General features: G+C 48.3%; 1 protein-coding gene and 1 long non-coding RNA gene across 6 annotated transcripts in view; both read left to right on the top strand.

Annotated features, from left to right (window-relative positions):
- The window catches only part of PARD3B (par-3 family cell polarity regulator beta), a 434,227-nt gene extending 425,781 nt beyond the window's left edge, over positions 1 to 8,446 (top strand). For all 4 annotated transcript variants that reach the window (XM_075028231.1, XM_075028232.1, XM_075028230.1 and 1 more), the window contains one exon: positions 3,623 to 8,446. In XM_075028231.1, the coding sequence (XP_074884332.1) occupies positions 3,623 to 3,977 (355 nt within the window). In that variant the 3' untranslated portion in view covers positions 3,978 to 8,446. The remainder of the gene's footprint in view (positions 1 to 3,622) is intronic.
- Positions 8,447 to 19,037: 10,591 nt separating this feature from the next.
- Positions 19,038 to 26,469, top strand: LOC142031620 (uncharacterized). 2 transcript variants are annotated; one of them, XR_012650583.1, is made up of 5 exons: positions 19,038 to 19,203; positions 21,109 to 21,370; positions 23,464 to 23,602; positions 24,095 to 24,173; positions 25,261 to 26,469. It is a non-coding gene; the product is annotated as an uncharacterized LOC142031620 (long non-coding RNA). The 2 variants fall into 2 exon arrangements; XR_012650584.1 differs by lacking the exon at positions 24,095 to 24,173.
- Positions 26,470 to 26,523: the final 54 nt, after the last annotated feature.

Genomic DNA, 26,523 nt, shown 5'->3' with positions numbered 1-26,523 from the left:
CCATGGGTCACTTGGGAGGTGTGATATGGCCCTGTGAACTCTGAACTCATCAGAAGCCAACAAAAACAGCAAGGGAGGGGAGAAGAATTTCATTAGGGCCTCCTCAGAGGTGGCAATGTCTGCCGAGTGAAAAGGCAGGGGTTGTTTTGCTGCTTGCAGAAACAAGCGTAGCATCTACGAGGGGCTGCCAAGTAGAAAGTATTTTGTTTGAGTCATTATGGTCATTTCTTTAAGGATAAACAACAGCATATACTTTTACACCATGAGCTATCAAGTGAAAATGGTGTTGCTTCAGGGGATCCCTGCTCTTCCTGCCAGGAACTGCTCCCAGTGTCTCAGACTAACTCCTAATGGTGACAGCATTTTTACAGCCAGAGCTTGGTATATGTAGGTGTTTCTTCTACCTTAAAAAAGATTGACTTTCTGATGGTTAATTTGACACACTTGGAGAGGAAAGGGCTGTTTTTTCCTGTATTTTAAGACCTGTCAGATGGAGGTTCATGACACAGGTTCATGGAGACTCGCCAGGCTGGTTGGTTGCACTGTGAGCAGCTCCCTAAGAACAGACTTCACCAGGCATGGCTGGCAGGTGAGGAAGAATGAATCCTCAGGAAATAACTCAGCTTCAGCATGCAGTGCTGGTCATAAAAGGGACAAATATGCTGTCGTCATTGTAGCATGTGTATCTGTATGTGTAACACCCACTGGGATCACCAGGGGAAGTGAGCTGGAGAGTGTGGTGCAGCCACGAGGATATCTTTCATGAAATTTCCCCCTGTTATGCTGCCCAGGGGCAGCCTTTGGGGCAGTTACCAGGGTTTCCCGAGATTTTACTCATGCGAGAGTTCTGGTAATCATTGGTTAGATCACTGCTTGTATTATTGCCAAGGCTGCTAAAAAACCTCACATACCTTCTGTCTTCCCAGGGCTTTCCTAAAGAATCCAAGTGAAGTGGATTCAAGCCTTGTCTCTGTGTACAACCTCTCCTCCCAGCTGCTAAGCCCTGACTGAGAAAGGCACTCAAGGATGATACCACCTATGGGTGTTTCACCCTCAGAGAAGGGAAACTAGTGCTAAGAGTGAACAGCTTGGGTATTTTTTTATTTTTTAGAAAGATTTTGCCCTTCCCACATGTTCCGCTCTGCAGTTTGTCTACACAACCAGGGACAGTATTAGCTGCAAGTGAACTGACGGTGGATTTAGTTTTGCAGCATAGGTAATGGCAATGAAGACCTGATGGCACAAGCTCAAGCAGTTTGGGTACATGCTGCTGTCTGGCACGCTTGTGCTTTGATTGCTTGGGCTCATCTTCACTGCACAGTCCTAGGTCAGAGCTGCCTGAATGCACTACCCTCTGCACAGTCCCAGCTTCTGTGGCAGCAGTGTCACACTCTCTCCTAGAACTGGACCGGCTGAGCTTTCCCGGAAACAGGTTTTTTGGCTGGATGGCAAACCACATCCCCCTCTTTTCCTGCAACATCCAGACCTGTCGTGTGAGTTGAGGGATGAGCTGTGTGCTGAGGGCTCAGTAGATGATGCTGGTGGCTCAGTCCTGTTCTCAACAGTTATTTTGGTACCAATTAATCTTGAATTTGTTATTTTAGAGTAATTCAATTTTGCAGTTACAGCTCTGTCCAAAAGCTACCTGGCTCTTCAGTGAATTCTGGATCAGGTTCCAAGCTCAGTCCCTTTTTAATGTGATCCACAATAATTTGGTTGATTATAGCTGCCAATGAGAACATTTTGTAAAATCTAATATACAGGATTTTGAGCTTTATCCTTATATTAAAAGGTGATGTGTATAGGTTTGACATTTGTTCCTATTGGTTTGCTGCTTGACACAAAGCAGTTCCTACCATTGCAGAAGCCTTTTATGATTGGACGTGTGGTTTTGCACACAGAGGAATTAAAAGCTGAGTGTGATGGGACTGACTAGTGAACAAGGCTTCATGTAGAAATACATGGAACAACTCTTTGGCCTGCTGTGGAAATTAGGCTTTGTTGCAAGGCGTAGGTGTGTGAGCAGAGACAGCAGTTGTCTCAGTACATGCAGTTAAGAGTCCTTTCGGTATCTCACAGGGTGGCTTCAGGCCCTTCAGCACTTTGTCTGGACTGTCTCACCACGGGGCGGGCAGGAGTGCCTGTCTTTTATAATGTTCTGTTTTTAAAGCAAAAAGTCTCTGGGGAGCATAGGGTCCTAAAAGTCCAAGGCCTGGAATTCTTCCTTTTGCTCTTTCCATTTTAAACAGGAAACATTTGCACTAAGTTATTCCAGGGGGAGAATTGTAGGTTCATTTCAAGGCAGATAATGTTTGTTCATTGCCTATGTCCATGATTTACCCCATGGGCTTAAACGAGTGCAGCAGAAAACCACATGTTTTGTTTTACTTCATGCAAAACAAGTTCCAGTGGAGTCTGGGAGCCCAGATTAGGAAAGGGGGAGCATGCTTGTAAAATCTCTGTGTGAACAAGAGAGAGGCATTGACAAATTGTGAACACCTGATCTGCTGTACCAGAATGATGACTTTTTTAATAAATCTATGCAAAGAATATTTAAACAGTTGATGAGTTCAGTCCCAACACCACAGAGCAGGTGTAATTGATTTATACTTTCAGGCCCTGTTTTGGGTCAAAACCCTGCCGTCTTCCTTCAGCTCTCACTTGGAGAGAAGCTTCCTCTGCAGTCAATGGGAGGTTTTGCCCAAAGTGCAAAGACATTTGCAATCAGACTGGCAAAAACTCCTAATTGAGTTGAACTTTGGGGGATGCTCTGGTGACATGTCTGTAAGAACAATTATTTTTGCCATTTCGAAAGTATCACAAGTTAAGCTGTACTAGGAAAAAATATCAATGCTTCATTAGTGCAAATCATGGAATTAAGATGCAGAAAGCTACAGAGAGGGCTCCGTGGCACATCCTCAGGGATAGCATGTTCACATGTTGCTTTTTACATGAACTAGAGCTTGTCAAATCCATACTGATGCAGACAAGTTACAGGGCTGTTGTAATATCAGGCCTTCTAGATCACAGGAGTTTTTTTGAAACCCCATTGGCAGCTCACCCATTAAACACAGATATTGTAGCCTGACATCCCTAGTGTTTCTTCCAGGAGTTCCAGTTTTTTCCAACTACGGTGTTTGGAAAGTTTTACAGTCTGACATGTTAGGAGAAAAAATAGTGGGAAATGGCTTGGAAAGCATGAATATTTGTGCATGTATAGCTTATGGGATTTGCAGACTTGCAGACCCAACTCATCTGTTTATCCTCAGGCTAGATAAGATTCAGTCAAACACGCATTGTTTAAAGGAGCTTTGTTTCCATTACGGCAAATGGATCACTGGAGGCTGACTTTAGGAGCTGAAGGGCTCCAGTGCTCCCCCATTGTAAAAGGGCTGTGGTGTGCGCTGGACCCTTCCTCTAGTGTCCTGGGTATTACAGACTTTTTTGTAGGATGCAGGTGGGAGGCTTGTTATCCTTCAGAAGTTCTTTTGATTCATCTGGACCTGTCATGCTTGAGGTGGCATTTCCTTTCCCAAAGTAGACATAGATTGTGAGTACAATAATGTGTCACTGGGCTAGTAGACTGCCTTTTTATGTGCTTTATTATGTTTTTCATCCTCAGGCGTGGACCTGCAGAGCCACTGGAATATTTAACAGGGCCACGAGTAATATACAAAGAGAGAGATCTTCCCTACTACCAAGGAGGACAGCCTGTTGTCCACCCATCTAAGGGGAACTACATCCGTGCACCGGACACGAGAGTGGCAGAATTGAGGTACCCCCATTACTACCCAGCCCAGCCTGTCACAAACCAGCATAAAGGACCCCTCCGGCAGGATGTGCCACCTTCCCCTCCTCAGTCCCACCGAGCACCAGCTTATAATGAAATTGTCCGACACCGTGGGACCAGTCCAGACCAGTACCAGTACAGGCAACAGGATCCCAGGCAGAAGAACCCCATGACTGCAGCAGTATAGCCACGCACTGGACTTGCCAGCACAGCCCAGGAGGAATCCCCTCGGACGTCATCCTTGCAGAGTTGTTCCCCAGTGTAGCTGCCTATAAGAATGGCACACAAGACCTGGAGTCATTCTTACTGAGCTGGGCTCAGCGTAGGTGCTTTCTAACAGGCGAACGTGAGGTACAACGTGTTTTGAGTACATGAGGTACCAGACAGTTGAGTATTTTTTAATTCCTTTTAAAAATAGAAAGTGGCTGCTGGTAATGAAGCGCAACACTTAATACACCTCAGGGCTATTTACCGAATCCAGTTACACCTGTACAGTATGTAACTGTCTGTGTAAGGGCGGTGGTGTCACCAGAGTCTCCTTCAGAGTGCTGTTGTAGGGCCTTTAAGTGAGAACACAGCACACAGTACGGACTTCATGCAGAGCTGAGGATCTCGTGTAATCCAGTGTGTGATCATGAGTTGACAAGGGACTGCCACGGAGGTAGCGGCCACATTCCAGGCACATTCAGACCAGCAGCTCTGTGCTTTAAGGATGCTGCAGTTCCACATTTGTAATCTGGCCTCTGTCTTCCTCTTTCCGTTTGATGGTGGCAGCATTTATCTTGTAGCCTTCATTTTTTGCAGTTTGTGTAGCAAGATTCTACTCTTACTGCACCCACTGCATTTGGAGTAAGGCGAAAAGCTTTATCCGCCATGCTTGGGCAGGCTCACAGAGGACAAGGCAGCCAGTCACCTGAGAGGTGTGTGTCTGTAGATGTGCGTGTGTGTGCTTGTGAGCGTTTCTTAGTTATACAGTGTGCACTCTTTAAATGTAAACCCTGGAGATCAGATCCTCAGCTGCTGTCAAGGAGCGTCGCTCTTGGTGTTTCAGTGGAGCTGGCCTATAAGAGGTGGCTGAGGAGGTGACCGCAGGCATGGACTCAATAATTCGTATGAAGTTACTGTACCGGGTGCTGCCTCGGCTGGGGCAGGGCAGCGCCTTCCCAGCCCGCTCTGGCCGGGGTTACAGCGAAGTGCCTGCCAGCGACGTGCCTGGCCACCGCGTGAAGGCACCTGTGGGCGCGGGGCCCACCCTCAGTCCCCCAAGTGAAGCTCAGCCTCGGGCAGCGCCAGGCCAGTGCCACGTGCCAAACTACTCGAGTTCCTGAAGCCAGGGGCCATCAGGCCAGCAGGGAGAGGGGCTTTTCACGGCGAGGAGTGAGGGAGAAGACAAGGAAGGCAACAGGGAGGGCTTCAAGACCCTGGGGCCCAGGGAGAAGAGGAGAGAATAGCTGTTTGTAGCAAGTTATTTGCAGCAGTGCGTAGGAAGAGAGAAGGTGTGGGTGGGGAGAGGGGGCCAGCAGTGCAGCAGAGCCGTGGGAGGGACAGGGCAGAGGGGTATGTGCCTTGTACGTGGGGTATACGTGGCTCTTTGCCCTGCGCAGCCTGAGCTTGCCCTGCAGCCAGCCAGCCTGGGAGGAGGTCAGAAATGCATGTCCCCAACCACAGGGACCTGTGATACCCAGCCCAACAGGGCTGTGGATGCTCAGAGATCTGTCTCAAGGATTTTGTCACAGGGAAACCATACGGTCTTGCCACCTAGGAATATATTTTGTGAAATTTCCAAGTGTCCTTAATTCCTCGACTTCTGCCTTTTGGGAGTGCTATTAAACCGTTTGGGCTCCTTCGCTCGTCAGGGAGAGACTGTGACCTGGCCAAGGATTAAACACAAGGATTTCTTTGATGTCTTTTTGACACCTTCGGTATGCAACAGATTAAATCACATCGGTCACTTCCCAGGTATTAAATATCACCAGGAAGGTTTGTCCTGCTCAGAGCATGTCCCTTTACTAGATATCCCTGGGAAAAGGGCTTGTTAGAGTAAGAGGTCCATAAGGCGCAGGACAGGGTGGGTCTGTGCTCTGCTGCTTGCCAGGGGCCACCACCAGTAGGTAATGGCCCGGAGGAGAAGCAGCATTTAATCCCAGCCAAAGTTTCTTCTGTGCTGCTAATGCTGGTGAGAGACTGGCATAACCCTGAGGCACGGGGAGCACTTGCAGCTGGCCGGCAGGCTCTAGCATTTGCATTCACACCGCTCTCTACCCACCAGCTGGGCTGGGGAGAAGAGGAGACAGCTTTGGGGTGGTGGGGGGACATCTCCATGATTCAGATGATACAGGGCTGGGCTCCCTGGGGTAGGGGCAGGCGCAGCTCTAAATCCAGTCAGGAGGAAGCATTGGTGGGAGGGAGAGAGGGAGAGGAATGCAACCGATTATGAAGCAAGTGTGTTCAGTTCTTGTTCCATTTCTTTCTGCCCTCTTCCCTAGTAATGTAGCGAGGGAAAAACCTCTGGAGGGAGAGTTGGATGTAAAGCTGGATGCCTCAGTACCCTCCATAAATAAGGCACGTTCCCCAAGGAAACTGCCTGTCGTGTACGTGCTGTACGCAGCCTTGTACTTCTCTCAAAGAGTTTTAGATGCTGCAGGATACTCAGGCAGGACTTGGCAGCCACAGGGTAGCCGCTGGTGTTATGAAGGCCCACTGAAAGTGAAGCGAAAACAAATTAAAATACTTTCCTTTCCCTCCTTGAAATATAACCCCTGATACATTTGATCCAGCTGTAAAGAAACTAGTATATTTGCGACAGTGGCTTTATCAAGCCAGGCCACAATTAAGGACAGCTCTGAATATAAGCTACTGCCTTTATAAATCACTCTCAACTAAGCCTTCAAATGGCATCACAGCACAGTGAACAGAACTTATTTACAGTATTTCAAGAGCCAGGGCCAAATAAAATCTGGATGGAAACAGCTCCGGGGTTATTTATAGCCTATGAAGGACCTGCGCAATTGTCTCCCGTAACCTGAATCTCTCCTTAAGGGCTCCCCTTGACTGCATCGGCTCCACTCAGTTGAGGCAGACAGATCAAACAAACACCTTCTGAGCTGTTAATCTTACCCAACAGGTTATTAAATGATGCTTCTGCTGCTAGATCAGTACAGAGCTTCTTCCAAAAAAAAAAAAAAAAAAGTGCTATAAGTATAATATATGGATGCATCCTACAGGTGAGGAGCTAAGGAGGAAGAACAGTCTGACCTAGCTGGGGGAACAAGACCAAAAAGTATTACAGACCATCTCATCAATCTCTGGTGCCATTGTTCTGAGAGAAAATTGCCATTTGCTGGTTTAATATCTGGTAGAGGTACGGTATTTTCAAAAGTATAATGTGTAACTACAGTGTATATATAGTCAGCTTCTCTGCAGTGTAAAATATATGATTTTAGCACCATATTGTGGAAAAATATGTACCGTGCAGAATTCACGAGGTGCTACAACTGACGGTTGAAAATACACACTTGCAAAATCCAAAAGAGCCGTTAAGTAACAAGTTGTTCTTTTCCCCATATGTCCATATGTTTGGGAAAATTATGAGTCTGAAATGCTCTTGACACGTAATTGCCTCGCACTCCCTCATCCAAAATGTGCCAGTCCAGCAGTAAAGTTACTGACGTAGCGGGTGTGAAGGGAGAGTTTGGGTTTGCCGCAGGAGCAGCGTGCCATAAGTTGTGTGAACAGGAGTCAAGACAAGGGGGAGAGAGGCCCGCTCTCACATGAAGCTGGAAGCTTTGATTTCTTGAGCTGGTGGCGTGCAGCCTGCGTTTCTGGCTCTGGCGTGGGGCCAGCCGGGCCCAGCAGTTGAAAGATTAAGAGATAGAAAAAGAGCCTGTGGATTTTCTGAGTGACCACCCACTAGTGAGCCATGATCTTGGCCTGTGAGCAGACATTACCACTGTGATATATTATGATGCAGAAGTCTCTAGGCACCCCTCGAATGCATAAAGAAGTATCAACTGCCCTTTGTGGGAAAAAAAAAAAAGGGGGGAACTAAGCATTAAAAAAGAAAAGAAAAAAAAAAGGCTCCTGCCTTGAAAAAGTGCATGCAGCCCTGAATTCCAATTCACTCCAGCTTCCTGATTGAGAAATAGCTTCACATGCTGCCTATTTTTTTTACAGATGAATTGTGCTACCTCCTCCTCCCAGCCGTCACAGATTTGTTTATCAGAGAGTTAGTGCTGTGAGTGAATCCTACCGACTGCTCTGCCAGGGCCGCATCCTGACATTCTGCTCTGAGCAGGGGCTGCTTTGCACTTCCAAAAGGCCCTACACCTGTGCTCTCTGTCACAGTTGCTCTGCAGAGTCTCTAAGCCTTACATGCAAAATCGGAAGCACTATTCACTATCTCTGCATAGAAGAGAAGGCTTTACAAGACACTATTCTGTTATTGTGGGGGAGAGAGGTGTTTGTGATCCTGACAATACCTGTGTGTTTAAGTGAAACTGATTTAAAAATCATTGTTTTGGGGGAGAAATTCAACACACAATTTGAGAGTTTTTTTCTAGTACCACATCAAAGATTTTGATCTTTTGTTACATATGGCTATATAAATTTTACCTGTTTTATTTTGCATTAAAATAAAGGCTTTAAGACTATATATGATTCTGTATTTGTATGTAGAGTCTTTCTCTTCTTTGTATCTACGAAGTCATCCTCACCCCTGGATGTGATTTGATATTAGAAGATCGTGCATGTTCAGGCTGGATCAGAATTGGTAAGGTGACTTTTTAAAAATAAAAAACAACAACAACAAAAAAAACAAACCACAACAGCCATGTGCTGCCTTGTAGGGAAAAAAAAACATCACAAGGCTTAACTTGATTTCCTCTCAAATCTGCATTGTCTTCAGTTGCAGAGCTGGAGTCCTGATTTCATAGCCCTGATTGAAAGGAGAAGCGAGAGAGAGGTCCCTTGCCATCTCGGCAAATTTCAGCTTGGGCAACTGTGTGTTCGTTGCTAAAGTTCCCCAGACAGTTTCATCTCAATATCGAGCTCTTCTCTTGCTATTGGTAACAACCAAGGTGTTCTGCGGCTGTGTAGCAGGTACCAGGTCCAACCAGCTGAAGCTGTATTTCAGTGAGATGGCTGCAGCGCTATCTTGCCAGAGATTTAGGACTCCTTGAAAGTTTTACACAGGTACTTAACTTGAAGTACGTGGGTCATTTCACTGAAGCTGATGACACTACTTTTCATACTCCAGATTATGCGCAAGCATAAATCTTTGTAGGATCAGAGCTGTGGCTTGCAGAGCACACTGAGATTCAGGCGGGAGTGTTATGTTGGATGAAGTAATTTTCAAAATAGCAGATATTTAAGTGAAAAGTCACTAGAACAGGGAGAAGGAAGAATGTTGCCTTTCTGAGATGAAAATTCTGTTTTACTACAAAGAAAAAAAGAACAAAACAGAAGGAAAGAAAAGTGCAGAAGGTTTGCAGCACAAGATACAGCAGAAATTGCAGTAATGGTTCAGTAAAAATAAATGTGTGCTGCACTCCAAAATATTTTGAATTCAGATCTTTGTATTTATGGTCAAGACAGTTCATGGGCAATTCCGAGTCAATTTTAGCATGTGTTAAATTATAATTGACATAGATGCCAATTTTAAAAGTTATCAGGTCATAAGTTGCCCTCATAGCTAAAACTGGACAAATAAAACACCGATACCTCAGTTTCTCTGTCTGCTGAAGTTGTACAAAGAGTGGCAAAAGACAAACTAGGAGTGTATTAAAAGCTGGAAACTCGGTGACCACAGTTTCAGAAGGTGCTCCTTCTGCCTTGGCAGTGGTCTCCCATGGTTTCCCCCACAGTAGCACTCGCTTCCCTGGAACTTATGCTCAGGTTAAGATCTGTTTTGCAGTCACTGCTGTGTCTGCATAAAGAAGTATGTGGAGCCATTTGACTGTTAATTAATTTTAATGAGCCAGACTACCCCCTCATGAGACCCGTATTCTGCTGTAAGCAGCATGGGCTGCAGTCAGTGCCTTTCCCCACGGAGGGTCTCCGAGCTGGGTTACTCACCCCAGCAGAAATGCAGTGACCTGCTGCAACGTGGCAGCAGTTGAGCACTACCCAGGGGCAGAGCGTAGCAGCCTCTCGAGGCGAGGACCGTGGCAGCTGCGCTACTAGGAAGGCTTTGGCGTTATCGAGATTGAAGTGGAGCTGGACTGCTCCTGCAGCCTCCTAGAAGGCATTCAGAGCTTTTTAATAAGCCCCAGAGGCCTCTGGCCCAAAGGCTCTGGGGGCCTCCTGAGGAGGTTGCTCAGGGTCCCTGCGCTTGGTGTGCTCGTCCCTGCAGAGAAGGTGCGGAGGTGCTGAGGCATGGCTTGGGAAAGTGTGGAAACAAATGAGACTGAGAAGGGATCCTACTTCCCAAGCATGGGATCTGCTCCAGGGAGGGCGGCTCTGCCGCTGTTTTTCCCCATGGGCTGGAAGGGAGTGCCTGACACAGGCAACTGGAGAGACAGGATTGCTCTAGGAATCAGGAGGGGGGGGGGGGAGTTGGAAATGACAGGGAGAAGCAACTGAAGCAAAGGAAGAGGGATGAGTAATTCAAATAGGTTGGGAAGAGGACGGGGGGGGGGGGTGTCAGACCTGAGCAGGAAATACGTGGTGGAGAGAAGAGGGGATTGTCCCCGATGTGTGAAGTTCACATACCAACAAGGAAGGTGGCACTTTCTGAGACACTGACCACTGCTCCCCAATTTCCATTTTGCATCCCGGGCCTGTGACACCCCCCCACTGAGCCCAGAGTCAGGACCTGTTTGCAGCACAAAGCTACTTGTGCCTGAGGGAGGAAGCAGAAGGGCAAGTAGGAATTGTGAGGAAACCCATCAACCAGTATGAGGAGAGAGAGAGAGACACCCCTCACCCATCACTGCCCCCTCTCCTAGATCACATCTTGCCACCCAAATCTCACGCCCTGCTTCCCACATGCCTCCCTTCACCTCCCTGGGTACCACTGACACCACAAAGTCCCCTTCCCGAACGGCCTCTTTCATCCGCAGCTCCCCCTGATCTCTGACGTCCCCAAAGCCGCATTGACCTTCAAACACAACTTTTGCCTTCACTGCTGAGAAGCCTTGAGCCAGCTGTGAGCGTAGGTAACCAACACCAAGAGTTTTACTGGCACCTGAAAGCGATACGGAGTCAAAGCATGCGGCCCCCAGGGCCAGCATTCCCGTGCAGTGCGGGCTGGGGCTGTGCTGTCATTACAGACAGGGACAAGTTGCAGTCCATTTTGAATCAGTTGCTTTGTGGGTATAGATTGCAAGAAAGACACAGATTTTATCTCTACCATCTTTTTGCTTGTCTAGAACAAGCCTTTGACGTGTGCAAAAGCTGGCCAGGCACAAAAATCGTGAACCAGCTTCAGGGGCCAAAAAGGTGATTATAGTCTTTAAAACAGAATTAATTCTCAAACCATTCCCAAAATATGCCTGACAAACTAACCCAAGCCAGACGAGTTGGCTGTGCTCACAGCAAAAAAAAAAAAACTCAGTGCAGAGGAAACAGCCCTGCTTTGCTTTTCCAGAAGAATATCTGCATATGAAAGAAAATAATTTATTGGGAAATATGTACAGTAGAGTAAAATTGCAAAATAAGACATTCAATGAGGATTCTATATAAAACTGTGCCCTTTGCCTCCAATAGGTAATGAATAAAAATGATATAAAGAAGCAATGAACATTCAATGTTTTATATTTAAAATACATTTTGTGAGGAAAACAATGTGGCATAGAAACAGGACTGAAAGGTTCTCCAAGATAATGCCAGAAGCTGCAAGATGTTAGCAGCATTGTCGTATAAGTTTCAAGGTGTAGGTTTTTAATTTTCTCTTATGAATCACAGAAGCAGTCGTGAAAGCTGTCATTAAAATTCATAACAAGAAAAGTAAACTTACATTAAAACCTACCTCATTCTTCGCCGAATTCATGGTACTGGTTAGGAAGCAGTGTCTGCTTCTCTGACAAAACCTTACCTACGCAATGTGATTTAATCTCTAGGCTCTGTTAAATTGGAGTTTTCATACATCACATCCTCCAATCCAGGGTACAAAAAAAAATTTTAAAAATTGCAGCCTAGATTTTCAAACTAGCAAGCTATGATTTTAAGAGGCTTCATCTCCATAATTTTTCTAGGAATGAGAAGAGAATAAAAAATAGAGCAAATATGAAGAAACTAGTTTATAAGTAAATAAAAGTAAATAAAGCAGCCCTCCCTTACTCCTTCCTTCCCTTTTCCCTTCCTCCTAGGTATGTATATGCACATACATATGTGCATACATAGTTAGGTATTGCTGCTTTTGATCTAAAAGCCAGTTTACTTTTCCAACTTATTTCTAGCCATTCCCTCTCTCCAAAGCAGAGTCAGTAGTTACAGCGATGCACGTACATGAGAAAAGTGGTAGAAATGGTGACCTCCTCGTCTGAGAGTGGACGGAGGTACAGAACAACCACGACTGAGCCGCGCACAGCAAAGCGAGGAGGAAGTTTCCAGACAGAGCAGCATTTCCACATGCTACACATCACTCCAACACCTGCATCTCTCTAAGTGACAATTTGCAGAGGTGGGTTGAGTTTGCAGGGCGGTCCCTGCCCCAGCTGTGGAAAGGATTTGCCAGGGTTGCTGCAGTGGGTGAGTGCCCCAGGACAGGCACCGGGGCCATGGCACCGTGGCAGCACGCTCACTGGCCTGGCCAGGATGGGAAGGGCAGGTGGCATGTCTAGGGAGATTGAAACCAGAGCATAAATTGGAGCAATCGTGAGGCTGCTCTAAGATTATGTTAAGCAGCCTGGCAGCCTACTGGTTATTTCAGCAAGCAGAGGAAATCAAAGGCACTCTTAGAGTGTCCAGTTGCCAGCTCTTCATTGAGATTTGGCCAAATCAATCACAACTAATTCAGTTACAGGAGTGTTAGGTACAAGAAGGGTGTTTCTGGGTCTGTTCACAGAGGCACACGCACCACATCCTCTTTACTATGGAGAATGTCTTTCCTTGCTTCCCTCCTTCCTTGTTCCTCTCTCCTCTCCGTTGGAAGCAAGCCCTCCAGGCCAGTCATTTTTCTTTATATATAACAAGAGGAGAGTGAGGCCTCAGTCGTGCTGCCAGTCTCCCCCTTCTGCCCCATCCCTCCCTCCTAGCACTTGGTCCCACCCTATCCGCCATGTGCCTTCTCTTTCCCCAGTTGTAGGGATTTTCATTGCTGTGAGAGGACAAAGGTAACTGAGCTGCTCTTGAAAAAGACTGACTTGTTTTTATTTCGCTAGGCTGTTTTTGGCATGGGTCATTTCCCAACTCAGTCCCCCAAATTGTTTTGATGGCACAACAGAGTGGATAGAGCGGTGATGGGAACAAGGCTGGAGGGTGAGGATGGGTTGGAGAGTGGTTAGACTGCTGTTGCTACAAAACAGAAAAGGAAAAGAAAAGCAAGAACGCTAAATCACAGCCAAAGCACAATGTATTTAGGGGCTTGGATTTGAAAAGCCAGGCACCATCTTCTGCAACGGTTACATTCCTCTGCATGTTTACTTCTGGCCAAGTTTCCTGAGAGCAGAGGCAGAGTTCACCAAGTTTGAAATCCTGAGGCTCTCGCCTGTGGATTTTCTTCTGTGTTTAGCATTAAGAAAAGAGGGGAAATCGTGAGGCTTCACTTAGGTTGTGGCTTTTCCCCTTCTTGGGATGACTTATGCATGGAGGCACCAGGGAGCCCTGGGACCCCTCTCTCCCTTGCAGACCAGGGGTAACACACACACCACCTCGGTGGCCGGGGGACCCAGGCACCGCGGGAGACAGTGCAGTCATGGCCCAGCTGTGCAGGGCACACTGAGGTTCCCACCTACTTGGGCTTCCTCAGCTCAGGGTGGCTGCTGCTCAAAGATTCCTGCGTGAGGGGTGCAGAGGAGAGTGAGGTGGTGACCGGAGCAGCAGGTCCCAAAGCGTGGCCGGGGTGGTCACGGTCACTGCAGGGGCTCTATCATGGTGGTTTTTCCGTAGGACTTTTTTGTTCCCCTGGCAGGGGCTGGCTCAGGGATGCCAGCAAATGATTCAAGTCACCCTGCAAATTGGTTTGCATCAGTCACGGGTTTGGCCAGCAGCAGTGGCATTTGGCCGGTGTCACTGGGCCCCAGAGGCAAGAGAGGAGCTGGTCTGCCGGCTGAGCTTTGGGTCCTCCCTGGCCCTGCAGACTCTGGGAGAGCAATGGGAGCCCTCGGCCTGGCACGGGCAGTGTTCGGGGCTGTGTTTCAAGGAGCGCAGCTTTTGTTTTGGCTGTTTGGTTACATGTCTCCTCTTGGATGTTTACGCTGAACAAGAGGTACTTGTTCTCTCACCGACTTCAGCGAGGTTGAGTCCAGCTGGATGTGTGCTTTAGGTGTAGAGAGCCAACGATACGCCCATCAGCTGCCCCATCCCGGGAGAGCCTGGGCGCAGCACTGCCCTGGGCACGTGTGCTTGTCCCCGTGCTCCCAGGAGCCAGAATGAAAACATGCTTTGAAAACAGGCTCGACAGAGCAAGGTCTGGGTACCGAGCCCACAGGGCAGCTTTCGGGGCCCTCTGCTTTGGGGAATGCTTTGATGCTTCACATACCCAGGACATTCAGGTTTATCCTCTAGCTGCCAAGTAACCTGCTTATCTGCTTTGATTTGCTAAGACTTTTTATTTTTAAGAAATCCTTTATTTATTTTAAAAAACCCGCCTCCAATCAGTTCGCTCTGCTCCTTTCACCTCTATCTTGCCCTTCTCCCCACACCTCCTGTAGCCAGAGCCTTGGCTCACAAGCCAGAACACCGATCGGTGTGAAAACATAAAATGGGCCCAACAAACGCCAAGCACAGACAGGCGCGTTGCGTGGGTGCCCGTGCAAGGCAGGCAGTCTCCAGATACGGTGATTGAGCTGCAGGCGACTAAACATGCAGTCCCCTGCCGCAACCGAGACGGTCTGTGCGCAGGGGAGGGTGGCGGGACTGCCGGGGGCTGCGCAGCATGCCAGCAGCTCGCACGCAGCGGTCCCGGGCCCCGTGGGGCTGCCCTGGCGCTTCGGGCCAGCGCTGGCTGATGATTAAGCAGGACGTGGTCTCAGTTTACTTTTACCCCTGCTGCGAGCCTTCTCGAGCTAAGATGTTTTAAGTTGTCCTTATCCTCAGATTAATAAATGCTGCGCTGTGTGAGTGTAAACACAGGAAGAGAACCGGACAGAAAAAAAAAAACAACCCACACCAAAAAATTCAGGCTGGTGCTGCGCAGTCAGGACGTTTCTTTTCCTAACAGGATATGGGATCAGAGGGAAAAAATATGCATTATATAACGTGTGTCAGGGGGCAGGGGAGTCAGTAGACAAATTAAGCATGTTGTTGGCTGAGCCGGAGAGCCTGTGAAATGAGACAGTTTAGCAGCAGGTCCCTGCAGTGGTGTGTGTCCCCGAGCCTGGGCTGCAGGAGGTTGAGGAGGCTCCGCAGGGCCCGGCTGTGCACCACAGCCGGTCTTGGTTCAGCACCCCACAGGGCTCACTGGCCGTGAAGGAGCGAGCAGCGGCAGAGGCGGCTGGTCGGGTGAGGGTCCTGGAGAGAGCTGCTGCCTCACAGGCACGGGGCCGGCCTGCCCAGCTCCACCACAGCGGTGAGATGGCTACAAGCGAGCAGAGCTCCCGGCCAGCTTCCCTCAGCCTCAGGGGGAAACCCGGGTGGGACGGGCTGGCATGTCATGCCCCGTGGCCACCGGCCACTGCGGCTGGACAAGGAGACCCTCCAGGCTCCTCAACCAGCTTCTGCAGAGTCAGGGGAAGCACCATGGTTGTGGCCATCCTCTCTCTCACTCGTGTGTCCCAGTGACACAGTATCTTCTGCAAACGCAAACCTCCTCTTGGGCTGTGGCCGGTTTTCTCCCCCAGCAAAGGTTGGTCGTGGAGAGAGAAAGCCTTGTGTGGGTGCATTTTCACTCCTGTCTGCTGGGGTCCCCTCTGCGCAGGCACAACACACACAGGACAGGCCCCCTGAGCGAGGGGCTGGCTGCCCCCCATGCAGCCCGCCCAGGCCACACCAGAGGAGAGGTGGGATCCAGGCTGCAGACAAAGCCAGGAAGCTGTTGCTGGTCAGGCATTTCAGGGGAAGGCATGATTTCCACAACAATAAACGCATCTGATTAGTTGATTAGAGGGAAGATGAGGTCCCCAGGAGGAGGGCCTCACACACAAAAGAGGAATAACCCGTGCCCCCGCTGGCAGTGACAGGGCAGGAAGATGAGGGCAATGTCCTATTGAGGCTTTGATCAGCCGGGGTCAAGCAGGCGGACTGCTAACGTGGCTGAAAACCAACTAGGAGAAGGAGGTTCCCGCTGCAGCGTCATGCCTGGCCCCCTCCCAGCCCTCCACTCCTCTTTTCCGCAGACCCTTCACCCCTGTCTAGGCAGCAAGAAGGGAGCCTCCTGGGACAGGTCCTGCCTCCTGGCCTCTCCTGGCTCCAGCAGGGCCACGTCCGCTCTGAGCCTCGCAGTGCCAGGGATCACAGCACATCCCTCTACTCCTGCCACGTATTCATCTGCATCTCCTGTGACAAGCTGGGGAAAGAGGCTCCTTGTGTCCCCTTGTCAGCCCTCTTGCCATGGTGCAAAGTAGAGAGATGCTGAAGCACTGGCAGCAGTGGGGAGGCAGGTGAGTGATGGCAGGGCAGAGAGGATCATCTTCCAGTTCCACCTCTCCTGGACACTTGCATAGTCTGGTCATAGTCACAGGCACTTGGGGGTTTTTCCTGTCCCCTGGAGAGTCGAGCTGTCCCCCTTTACCTCTGTGATGAGAGGCCCTGGGGACTTGGCTGCATTTCAAGGGATGGTTCTCCTCAGTGGTGTCAGCAACTGGTGATCCTGTGATTAACTGATGGTCCTGGACGGAGGCTGGAAAAAGTATCTAGTGTACCTGTTTTACAGCTGTTCTGTGCCTTCCTAAGACAGGTGGCCCCAAAGCCTTGACACCCCCATAGTTTGACCCATATGAGTCCCTCCTGCAGAAGAGCCCCAGGGCACAAAGGCACCATGTATGTATAGAAAGGGCTTGACGGTCTGAGCTGCACCTTTGCTCTCCCTTGGACTGATCTACAGTACGTGTAAAAGTAACTTGTATTTGGCCCACAGAATTGTATTACTTGGAAGCAAGAGCAAGAAAGAGACGACTTGGCACTTGGAGACTGGAGCTCTCCAAGATCTTTACAAACACAACACAATTAACCCTTTCAAGAGAGAGAAACCCTTCTTGTCTCCTGCGTGGAGCAGAGCACTGGCCGCACACAGAAATCACTGGCACTCTGAAAAGCAAGGTAAGCAAAAAAAAAAAAAAAAAAAAAAGCAGCTCTTTTTTCAAATACAGGTCTCTACACAGAGTTGTATTGCATAGGTGCAGTATACCGATCATTGTGTGGGTAAGGCCTGAGATTTTGGTCACAGGTTACATCTAAGAGTTTATCTAATGCTGAAAAAAAAAAAATCTGCTTCTCCCTTCAATGTGTGTGCTCTGTGAGGATTTCCGTGTGGATATGGAGTGGAATAGGCTGGGGCAGTGGAAGGTTGTGCTGTGCATGCTTCATAGCCTTTCTCACTCCCCAAGCTCTTTTCAAGCTGTCTGAGCGGCCAAGGCCACAAGGAAAGGTTTGCCACAGGCTGTTTGTCATCTCACACCCTCAGTAAATCATCCCAATATCATCTGGCTCAGAGCTCCTAGGAATCTGGACAACCTTGACAGAAAGTGTGGGTAATGGACTGGGAAATCCAGCGGAAGAGTTTTGGGGAACATGAGACCGTAAGATATGACTCTTCCCTGATCTGCCTCGAGACCTTAGGTCTCTGCCTAAGAGTGCAGCTAGAAAGCTGCCCTTTAAATGGACACTACTTCAGAGATATTGACTTACCAGTGGCCTGGGTACAATTCCCCATGAAACTTCAACCTGGGATATGCGTGTCGCTAAGAGACAAACAATACCATCTGCAGCCTGCCCCTTCGAGATGTCGTCTCTGTTTATAGAAAAGAAGGGGGTGGCAAACGTCTGTTAAAAATGTATTACTTCCTGACGTCATCTTTGAGGAGTCATATATTTTAGTGGGACTAGTCAGTCAAAACTATCTAACGGCATGAGGGTCAGTGCTCCTTAGCTTCTTCCTCGCAGTGGCTGCAGCAGAGGGACATGGATGCTAAAAATAACATTTCTGTCCCAAAATATCTTGACTTATTTGAGGGTGTATGTGTAGAGGGAGCACTAATATTTCACATGGCTGGTGCCCTGCAACCCTGGGGAAGCAGAGCTCCCTGGAGACCTCTGAGGAGAGTAGAGGAGTGAAACCATGAGTTCAGGAAACGGAAAATTTTGCAGAGCAAGAAGTTGTTTGTGTCACCTTCCTATAACTACAGGCTCTGAGACAATTGCCAAAAGAATCAACAGGTTCAGCTTAAGCTAATGAAAAAAACAGGGAAGAAAGATGCCCTCCCCAACCTGCACCCACATTCTCATTTACCTTGGGCAAAAAGCAAAATAAAACAAGCCTAGATACAAATTCTCCACCAGAAGCAGTATTTATCCACTCGCAGAGGGTAAGTGACTTCATGTGGTATACAGCAGTGGGAATTCAGGCATGTAATGTAATAACAAGAAAGGATTTTTAGATTTGTCTCAGGAACCCTGCTAGCTCAGACATTATAAATAAGAATCCCAAACCTTCAAGTCCATCTACAGCTTAAAAAGAGTGAAATAGATCCCCAGTTTGAGCCTAGTTCTTTATTTTGAAAAATTGCTACAGGAGGCATGGTCAAACAGCACCTCACATCTGAACTGCACATTACCATTCCTCAGCTCTTTACTAGTGTAAATAAAAGCCACAAAGCAACTGCTTAACCAACTTCTTTGCTGAGTAAACTTTTCACTAGTCATTTGCATGGGATGTGGCAGCACCAGGTCCAAGCCTGGATCAGGGCTTCCAAGCAAAGCCACAAGGCAAGTAATAAGGAAAAGTCTTCTAGTGCTGCCTCTGGGGGTGAAACAAGAACACAACGCAGCAGACCAGGAGAGGACATGAAAAATACAGTATGCGCTTAGAGCTGACAGCCATAATGTAATGTGACCCCAGTCACATTGGTATTTGATTAGCCAATGCAGAGGGATTAGGAAACAGCCCTGCTTTCAGGAGAAAGAAATCTTTTATATCCACTGTAGTCAAGCCCTCAGCTTTGTTTTATCTGGGAGATGGTATCTGAATGCTTTAGCAGAACAGGCTGTTCTACCAGAGCACCTGGCATACAGGTTAGTCCCTGTATGTCCCTCTGCACAGGACTTTACCCCGGGGGTGCTGGCTGAAGGAGAAGTGGCTTGTGGCGGTCCCAGAGGAGGTCTGTGGCAGACTCCATGGTGGTTTGTGAGCCTCCCGTGTGTCTGCTGCGCGCAGGGCTGTGGCCATCACACTGCAGATTGGGAGAGCTTCTGAATTTGCATGCACTGCTTTTAAGTTTGGTTATTGGGAGCTGGCCAGGAGGATGAGGGGGAGACCAACTTTGTATACTGCAGCAGGGTCACAGACTCGAGCCACCAGTGTCAAGCTCTGTCTGTCTCTGTGGGGTCTCACAGAGGGACAGCCAACAAGTCCTCTTCTCCTCCACCTCCTCCTCCCAAGGCTGCAGTTGGCTGGGTTCATCCTGCACACAAGCCCGGGGAAGCTGCCAGCCTCTCCAGAGAGGAGCTGAGCATAAGCCAACCATCATGAAAGAACCTTTTTAGGGGGCAAAGTTAGAGGCTCTAGCTTTCCTCTTTCCCCTTCTCACCGTCACCCCATCTCCCCCCCCCGCCCTGGCCCTGCACTGCATGTCTGTGATATTTTATTTCAGCCAGCTTAGTTTTGCTCCTGAAATCTGCCTCCTTCTGTCCCAACATTTTACTTCCCTTGGAGTGAGGTAAATAAGTAAATAACAGTAGTTAAAACCCTGTGTGTGTACCAAAGCCTGGAGTGCCAGGAAGCAACTGGTGTGTCTGATTTTCCAGTGAAAGTCCAGGTGCAGTCTCGGCAGCACGGCTACTGTGTGCCTTTCAAGCAGATGTCTTCATCTAAAGCTCCTGCCGCCACCCCACTCCCTTTGTGTAGCGGCGCAGGGAGGACGGGAGCGGGAGACAATATAAATTAATATCCATTGGAATGACAGCAGCTGGTGCCTTGCATAGCTGCGAACACGTGTCTTAGAAGTAGAGTGATTAGTCGTAAAACTGTAGAGCTGAATGTTTATGCTTGATCAATTACAGGAAAACAATAGATGGGTTTTTTTCCAAGTGGGAGGAGTGAGGGGAGGGAGGCTTCAACCATGAGATGATTTTCTTCTTTTTTTTTTAATGATAGCTGCAGAGAACATGGGGCCTAGTTACTGAAGGGACTGGCAAACAGGGGCTTCTGGGAAACCCGCTGGTTGCTGACTCTCAGCAGCACTTTTGAAAAACAAGATCTGTGTGGGGTTTTGTCTGCAAACTTCCTAACATTTAAGAGGGAGGGATTCAGCTGCCCAAAGCAAGGAGCGTGGGGGAATGAATTAGGCAAAGCTTTCTAGTGCATGAGCGTGCATGCATTTTGTGTAGAGGCCTTCAGCTGTAAGAAGTCATTTTGGTTTGTTTCATTACCTAGAACCTCTCCTGCTCCCCCAGTTAAGCAGAAATGGTCCTGTCAGAGGAGTGTCCCGTCAGTGGCTGCAGTGTGGCACAAAAGTGTGCCTGCGGCTTCAGTTCCAATTCCTTAGCAGCTCTAACTGCAAACACAGACTGTGTCCCTCCCCACATCCGCCAAAAAAAGAGAAATTGAGTTACATTTTGCAATAATTCTAATGGAAATGCTAATGGGATGAACAGCGATATGAAGCCAGTGAATGACCCAGCAATTTCATCTGTGCTGGCAACAGATGACCATCTAAACCATGTTCGGGTAATTCTTCCTCTCATTAGCAGCACAATAACTCATATGCACAAATCCATAGGCATTTGCTATAATTTTTTAATATGGCTGGAAATAGAAGTAAGCACATGCAGTATGCAAGCGTTACAGCATGTGTTGGCTGTAAATCTGTCTGGAAGTGGCCTGATCCTGTTCCTGGTTAAGCCAGTGGGAATTTTGCCATTGACTTCAATGGAAGCAGGATGGGATTTTTTGGACTCATTTTAAAGTGGGACTTCATTTCTTTGGAACAAAGCTTTCAGATTCACAGCTACATTTCAGTACTTGGCTTGAACTCCCGTCAATTCACCTTTCATGTGTTTAACAGATGGGGCTTCTTTGCTACTCACCTTCTGCTTGGCGTCAGCACTGTAACCGGTCTCTTCTGGGTGACGGCCACCCAGGACCTGGCATGCACGGGCCCCATGGCTGTGCTGTGGGACAGAGCCCAGAGAAGGAGGGAGCTCACATTGCCTTCCCTGGGCACCTTCGGTCCGAACATGTTAGAGCACTTTGAAGAGACGGCCACTGCCTCCATATTTTTCAGCAGGTGAAAGGCCAAAATATTTCTTAGAGCACAGAGGAAAGAGGTGAGTGGTGGTGAGGAGCACGGGGGCTTCTGCTCTGCCTGGAACGGGTCTAGTAACTCTATGTCCTGTCATGTAAAATGGAGGTAATTGCAATCACTATCGCTTTCCTAAACTACCTGTAGCCCTTTGGGATAGCATTGTGTTGCAAGTATTAGGATATACATATATACCTTTAGCTTAAGTTTGTAAGGAAGAGGCTTATATATGGTATATGACCATGTGTTTTGCTGCTGCTGCCACAGTAACTTTTGAACCTTTGGGCAATTTCATCAGAAGTATAAATCTCCTGCAAGGTTCATAAAAACAGCTGGGGAGATAGGACAGAGAGACCATGTTAGTGCCATCACGACCCGAAAAACCTGAGCTCAGCCTTTATTGTACACCTGTGGATCCAACCACACTCTAAGCACCTCTAGGAAAGCAGTGTTCATTTGTTGCATTGCTTACAGAGCTAATTGCTCCGTCGATACTCATTTTTGGTGGCCACGGTATGACAAATCCAGCTCTTTTTTTCTCTTCAAAGAGTATGCTGTCATGTTGCTCCTTTCTAGCGTTGTCCCTGCTCCCACCTGGCTTCCTTGCTGAGCACTTTCAGCTCCCCCTTCCCCACTCTGCCTCTACCCTGCTCCCCCCAAAGAGCCCAGGGCTCCTCTGCCAATTGTCTTCTCACTTTCCAGGGAGACATTTCTTCTCCTTCACACTCTGCTAGCAGTGTGTCATCTAAGCCCTAAGCCCCCTCTCTCATTACTCACCCAGGGCACCCCCTCTCAGCTGTTGATGATTTACGGCTCGTCCATCCACCCCCCCATCTGAAATTTCCACCACAACAAAAAACTCAGGAATGAGGCAATTAATATGTATTATTTCAATAGGAGGCTTATAAACAAAAAGCTTTTGCAACAACTTCCCAGTCAGAACCGCGGAGACTATTGTAAGGCAGAAAAACCTAAGAAACAGCAGCTGTAAAATATGTTTAAAAGCCTTTATTCTTTCCTATCACAATGTGGCAAAAGAGACTAAATACAGCTTTCCATTTGTTTAACTAAAAGCTGCCATTCCTCAGACTCTTTGATGATAATGATACCCACAGTTACAATCAAACTCCAGCACACACATGGAAAACTTTGAGCTCTCTACCAACTTTGCACAATGTATTATTAATAGCAAGATTCACGAACTCAAATGCTCTGAGGTGCTGAGAGCAAGGGAAAGCCTGACTGTACTGGGCTTGTGGTTGATGCTGATAAATGTTGCACACTGAGAAGGAAAAAGAAAAACCTGCAACTAAGGACTGTTTGTATTACAGTAGCCACTGGACCCACTGTGCTGCACATGGGGAGAGACCGTTCAGGAGTTCAAAATATGAGCAGAGAAGTCAGACAAGGGGAGGGAGAGACACGGTATTAGCAGTCCCATTTTGCTAACATGGAAACAAAAAAAAGTATGGTAAAGGTCCAGTACTGCCCCCAGGCTTACACTGGGTTGGACCCTGGGTCACTTGTCTTGCTCAGGAAGACCCTACTGGTTCTCCTAATCTGTGGCTGCATGGCCACAAAGCCACCCCTCATTTCAGAGTGCCTGATAGTCGTTATTTTAGTGCATCTCTTCAGCAAATTTTCGGTGCTAAACCCTAAGTTTGAGCTTTTGAGAAGCACATCCTAAATTTGCAGAGGGCCACATGCTCCTAATGTCCTGTGAAGGCAGTTGAGCACAGGAGTGAAAACACTGCCCTGCCATACGAGCTGCCCAGAAAATGGGCAGCTTCCTGACTATGGTTCTGGAGGTCCCAGTTCCCTGGAGAACCATCCAGTGTAGTTATTTGAGGCATGGGCCTCAGTGCCATCCTATTGACCGTGAAGCAGCCTTAGCACCATTGATTTCCATGGGAAGTTACACTGAAAAATCAATGGGGTCTGTGTGCCAGACCCTGGGGAGAGAGGGAAGACACCTCTTGGGAAAAAGAGCTACTCTGCAATGATAAGGAAGCAGCCCCATTCCCAGAGGGAAAGGGTGATGACTGTGACTCAGAATGTTCACAGAAAGGGAAAGGAAGCAGGGTAGAGCTCCTCTGAGATTATGGATTTCTTGTCTAGGAAGCGGCATAAAGGTGAGGTCTGACTTGAGAGGTGCATGTATGTCAAAGAGAGGATTATGAAAACAATCTTCAATGTGATACATCCAGCAGAGCTGTCTCCAGCAAGATCATAGCACCACTATGAAAATTTTAGGAAGGTAAGCATGTACATAAGTTCTGTGCCAAACATGCTTTGAAATGTTCTCAAAACACAGGAGTGTTTGGCTATGATGAAAACACAGCTCAGCCTTGCTTCCAGCTATCAGCTGGGATCCTCTAGATCTGTTCCCTTTCCTATCCTCATCTGTATTTTATTAGCAGAATATACATGGCTTTTTCTGTTATGAGATTGCTTTTTGAGGTCACTGACACGTGTCTGGTGATGTCAGGTGAAAAGCAGTGGCTCCCTTAGGAATCACTGACTTTCTGGGACATCCTCACCAAAGTGGTCTGTGTTGAAAACCCATCTCCAAACAACGGGGTATCCAGCAGCGTCAGAAGAAAGTTCCTACCTCTGATATTGCACAGGCGTAGTCAAATGGCAATCTCTTCCTCAACAGTTTACAACCTAACTAAATGCAAAAGTAATCCATAGGCTTGTCATCCACGTTGTATCTGGCTCTTGGTTTTTGTCTGCTTTGTCTCTTCAGATTGTAAACTGTTTGAGGCAAAAACTGTCTTTGACTCTGTGTTTGGACAGCAGAGGAGTCCCAGTCCTTGCAGAGCCAGGTACCATAATACAAATAAGGCACAATAATTTGTTTTAAAATGAACATCAAAGAAAATAAAAGATTAAAAGGGAAATAAAACCTTTCATAGCCCAGGGCTTCCCCCCATGACAGTGCTCCAGAAGAATGTGCTATCTGCTGGAGGGAGTGTCTAACCCCAGTGGCTGGGAGGGCTGTGCGACGTACCACCACAGGACCCAACGCCGGAATGTGCCTGGCCATGGGGGGAGAGGTCAAAAGCTAAAGCATGATAAGCAAAGGAGAAAGCCCTTTAAAATATACACACACATTTTCTTGCCAGGATCTATCAAGCCAAGAGCCAAAGCATGGTAATGGCATTTTGTTTATAAGGAAAAAGAAATCACTTCTGGCCTAAGAATTTGTTTGCCAAGTTTCAGGCAAGGGGGGGGTCTAAATGATTTGTTGCTTTAAGAATTTGTGTATTTTTAAGGAGGTGTTTTAATAAGATTGCTGGCGTGGCCCTTTATAACACTGAGCACACAGCCCTGTAAGTACTTACTACAGAGCATGACACTTACACCGTGGAAGCCAGCCTGGCGGAAGTCAATGGCAGCACTTACAGTTAAAGACGTCACGCTGGCTTTGCAGGGCTCAGCCACTTGGTTCACATCCAAACGTCAGTGAAGTTGATGGATGAACTCCCACCAGCTTCAGCAGACTTTAAATGAGGCCCTTGGTTTGTGACTGTAACTGTGTAGGGATCCACAAATGTGGCCCTCTAATTCAGTCTGTGGAAAATTTGCTGTTGAAGCTACCTGGAGAGTGGTCCAACTGGAGCTTCTCTAGCGTGAAGCTGACCGGATGCTGGTCTGTGGGTAGGGACCTGCAGAGACCACGGTTAGTCGGCCATTTTCAATGCTTTTAGCAGATGAGTGCACAGAGCTTAGGTCACCTCACACTAGCAAGAGGTTATGTGATTTTTCAAGAGTCTTAACTGCACCCCACAGTTACAGTGGGGTAAGAAACTCAAGCCCAATTCAAAGCCCTCGGTAGCAAAGCCAATAGAATTGCCAGGGTCTGTTGGAGGGACAGATGGCCTTTACAGCTCCATGGTCTCCTCTTTGCAGGTGAGGGGAAGCTGTGGGGGATCGGCACCTTCCTCACAAGCTGGGGGCCAGCACCAGTGGCTGCATGGAGAAGGAGGATTCCGAAGCGAAGCAGGAACCTGTCAGGTTATTCACAGAGATGGGGTCAGGAGGGATGGCTCCCTGCAGACTTGGGGTTTTGCTGCAGTGGCTTCTGCTGCCGTTAGCAAAGGTCAAGGCCCGCTGGCGTGTTACAGTGGTTCAAGATCTGCCCTCTCCAGTGTGGGTCACTGTGTGACCCCCTCCCCTCCTTCATTTCCCTTTCCAGGTCCATTCACTGTGCCAAACAGCAGCATGCAATCATCTTGTGGGGGTTTTTTCTGCCTAATGTACCCACCCAGTGGGATTTCAGTGAACATTAAAGCAGTAGATGGAGCCTTTAATGAGGTTAACCTGCTGAAACCAGGAGAGCGTTTCGTTGAAGTACACCTGAAAGCCCTGGATTACACAGCAGCTGCTTCAAAAGAAACCCATTGCGTCCTTTCATACCGCTGCCGTATTGAGAAATAATACAGCACCTTTATATTCAGCCTAATTTAGTCAGCCTGCTGAAGTCTGAAAGCTTTTTTTTATTAACTCTGAAGATGCAGGGGCTTTCCTCCCCCCCAGCTGGCACCTCCAACCCCCCCGCACAGGCTGCTGCTCGGAGCAGGCCCCCAGCAGCACGCCTGCGCCCCTCCTGTGGCTGAGCACCTCCCCAGCTGCAAGGAATCGCTCTTCCCCTCTCCGCTAATCCAAGGATGGATTTTAACTCCATTAGTTTGCTTCCTCTGTTTTCTGCCATTTATTCGTTTTCCCCCGTCCCCTTGTTCTGCCTGTTTCTTTCGCCGCCTTCCTCCTCCACTCTTTTCTCCTTTTTCCTCTGTTGTTTTCCTCCCTTCTTTTCATTTCTCCTTTCCAGGCTGCCTCAGGGCTCCCCTTGTTTCCCCTGCAGCGGTGTTGCTCCCCAGCTTTTCCCGCAGCCCTCCGCCAGCTCCCGGCCCCACAGCAGGGCACTACTGGCCCCGGGGCCTTCGGTGGCCACCGGAGCTTCAGGCCACGATGCAGCCGGGCAGCATGAATGCTGGAGTAGCCTCTGCACGCCAGCAACGCTCCTCCCGTATGAAATATCTGTGAGCAGGAGAGGAGGGGGGAGAAAGCAGCAGTTGGGCCAGCAGCTGGAAAAATGTGCAGGGGGCATGTTAGGAGGAGGCGAGCAGTAATGGGGTGGGCAGGAGTGGGGTGGGTGGGCAGTAACGGGGTGGG

Source organism: Buteo buteo, chromosome 5, assembly GCF_964188355.1.
Source record: "Buteo buteo chromosome 5, bButBut1.hap1.1, whole genome shotgun sequence".
NCBI classification, from domain to species: domain Eukaryota; kingdom Metazoa; phylum Chordata; class Aves; order Accipitriformes; family Accipitridae; genus Buteo; species Buteo buteo.
The sequence above is the reverse complement of the archived record's forward strand: the minus strand, read 5'-3'. Positions and strand labels throughout refer to the sequence as shown.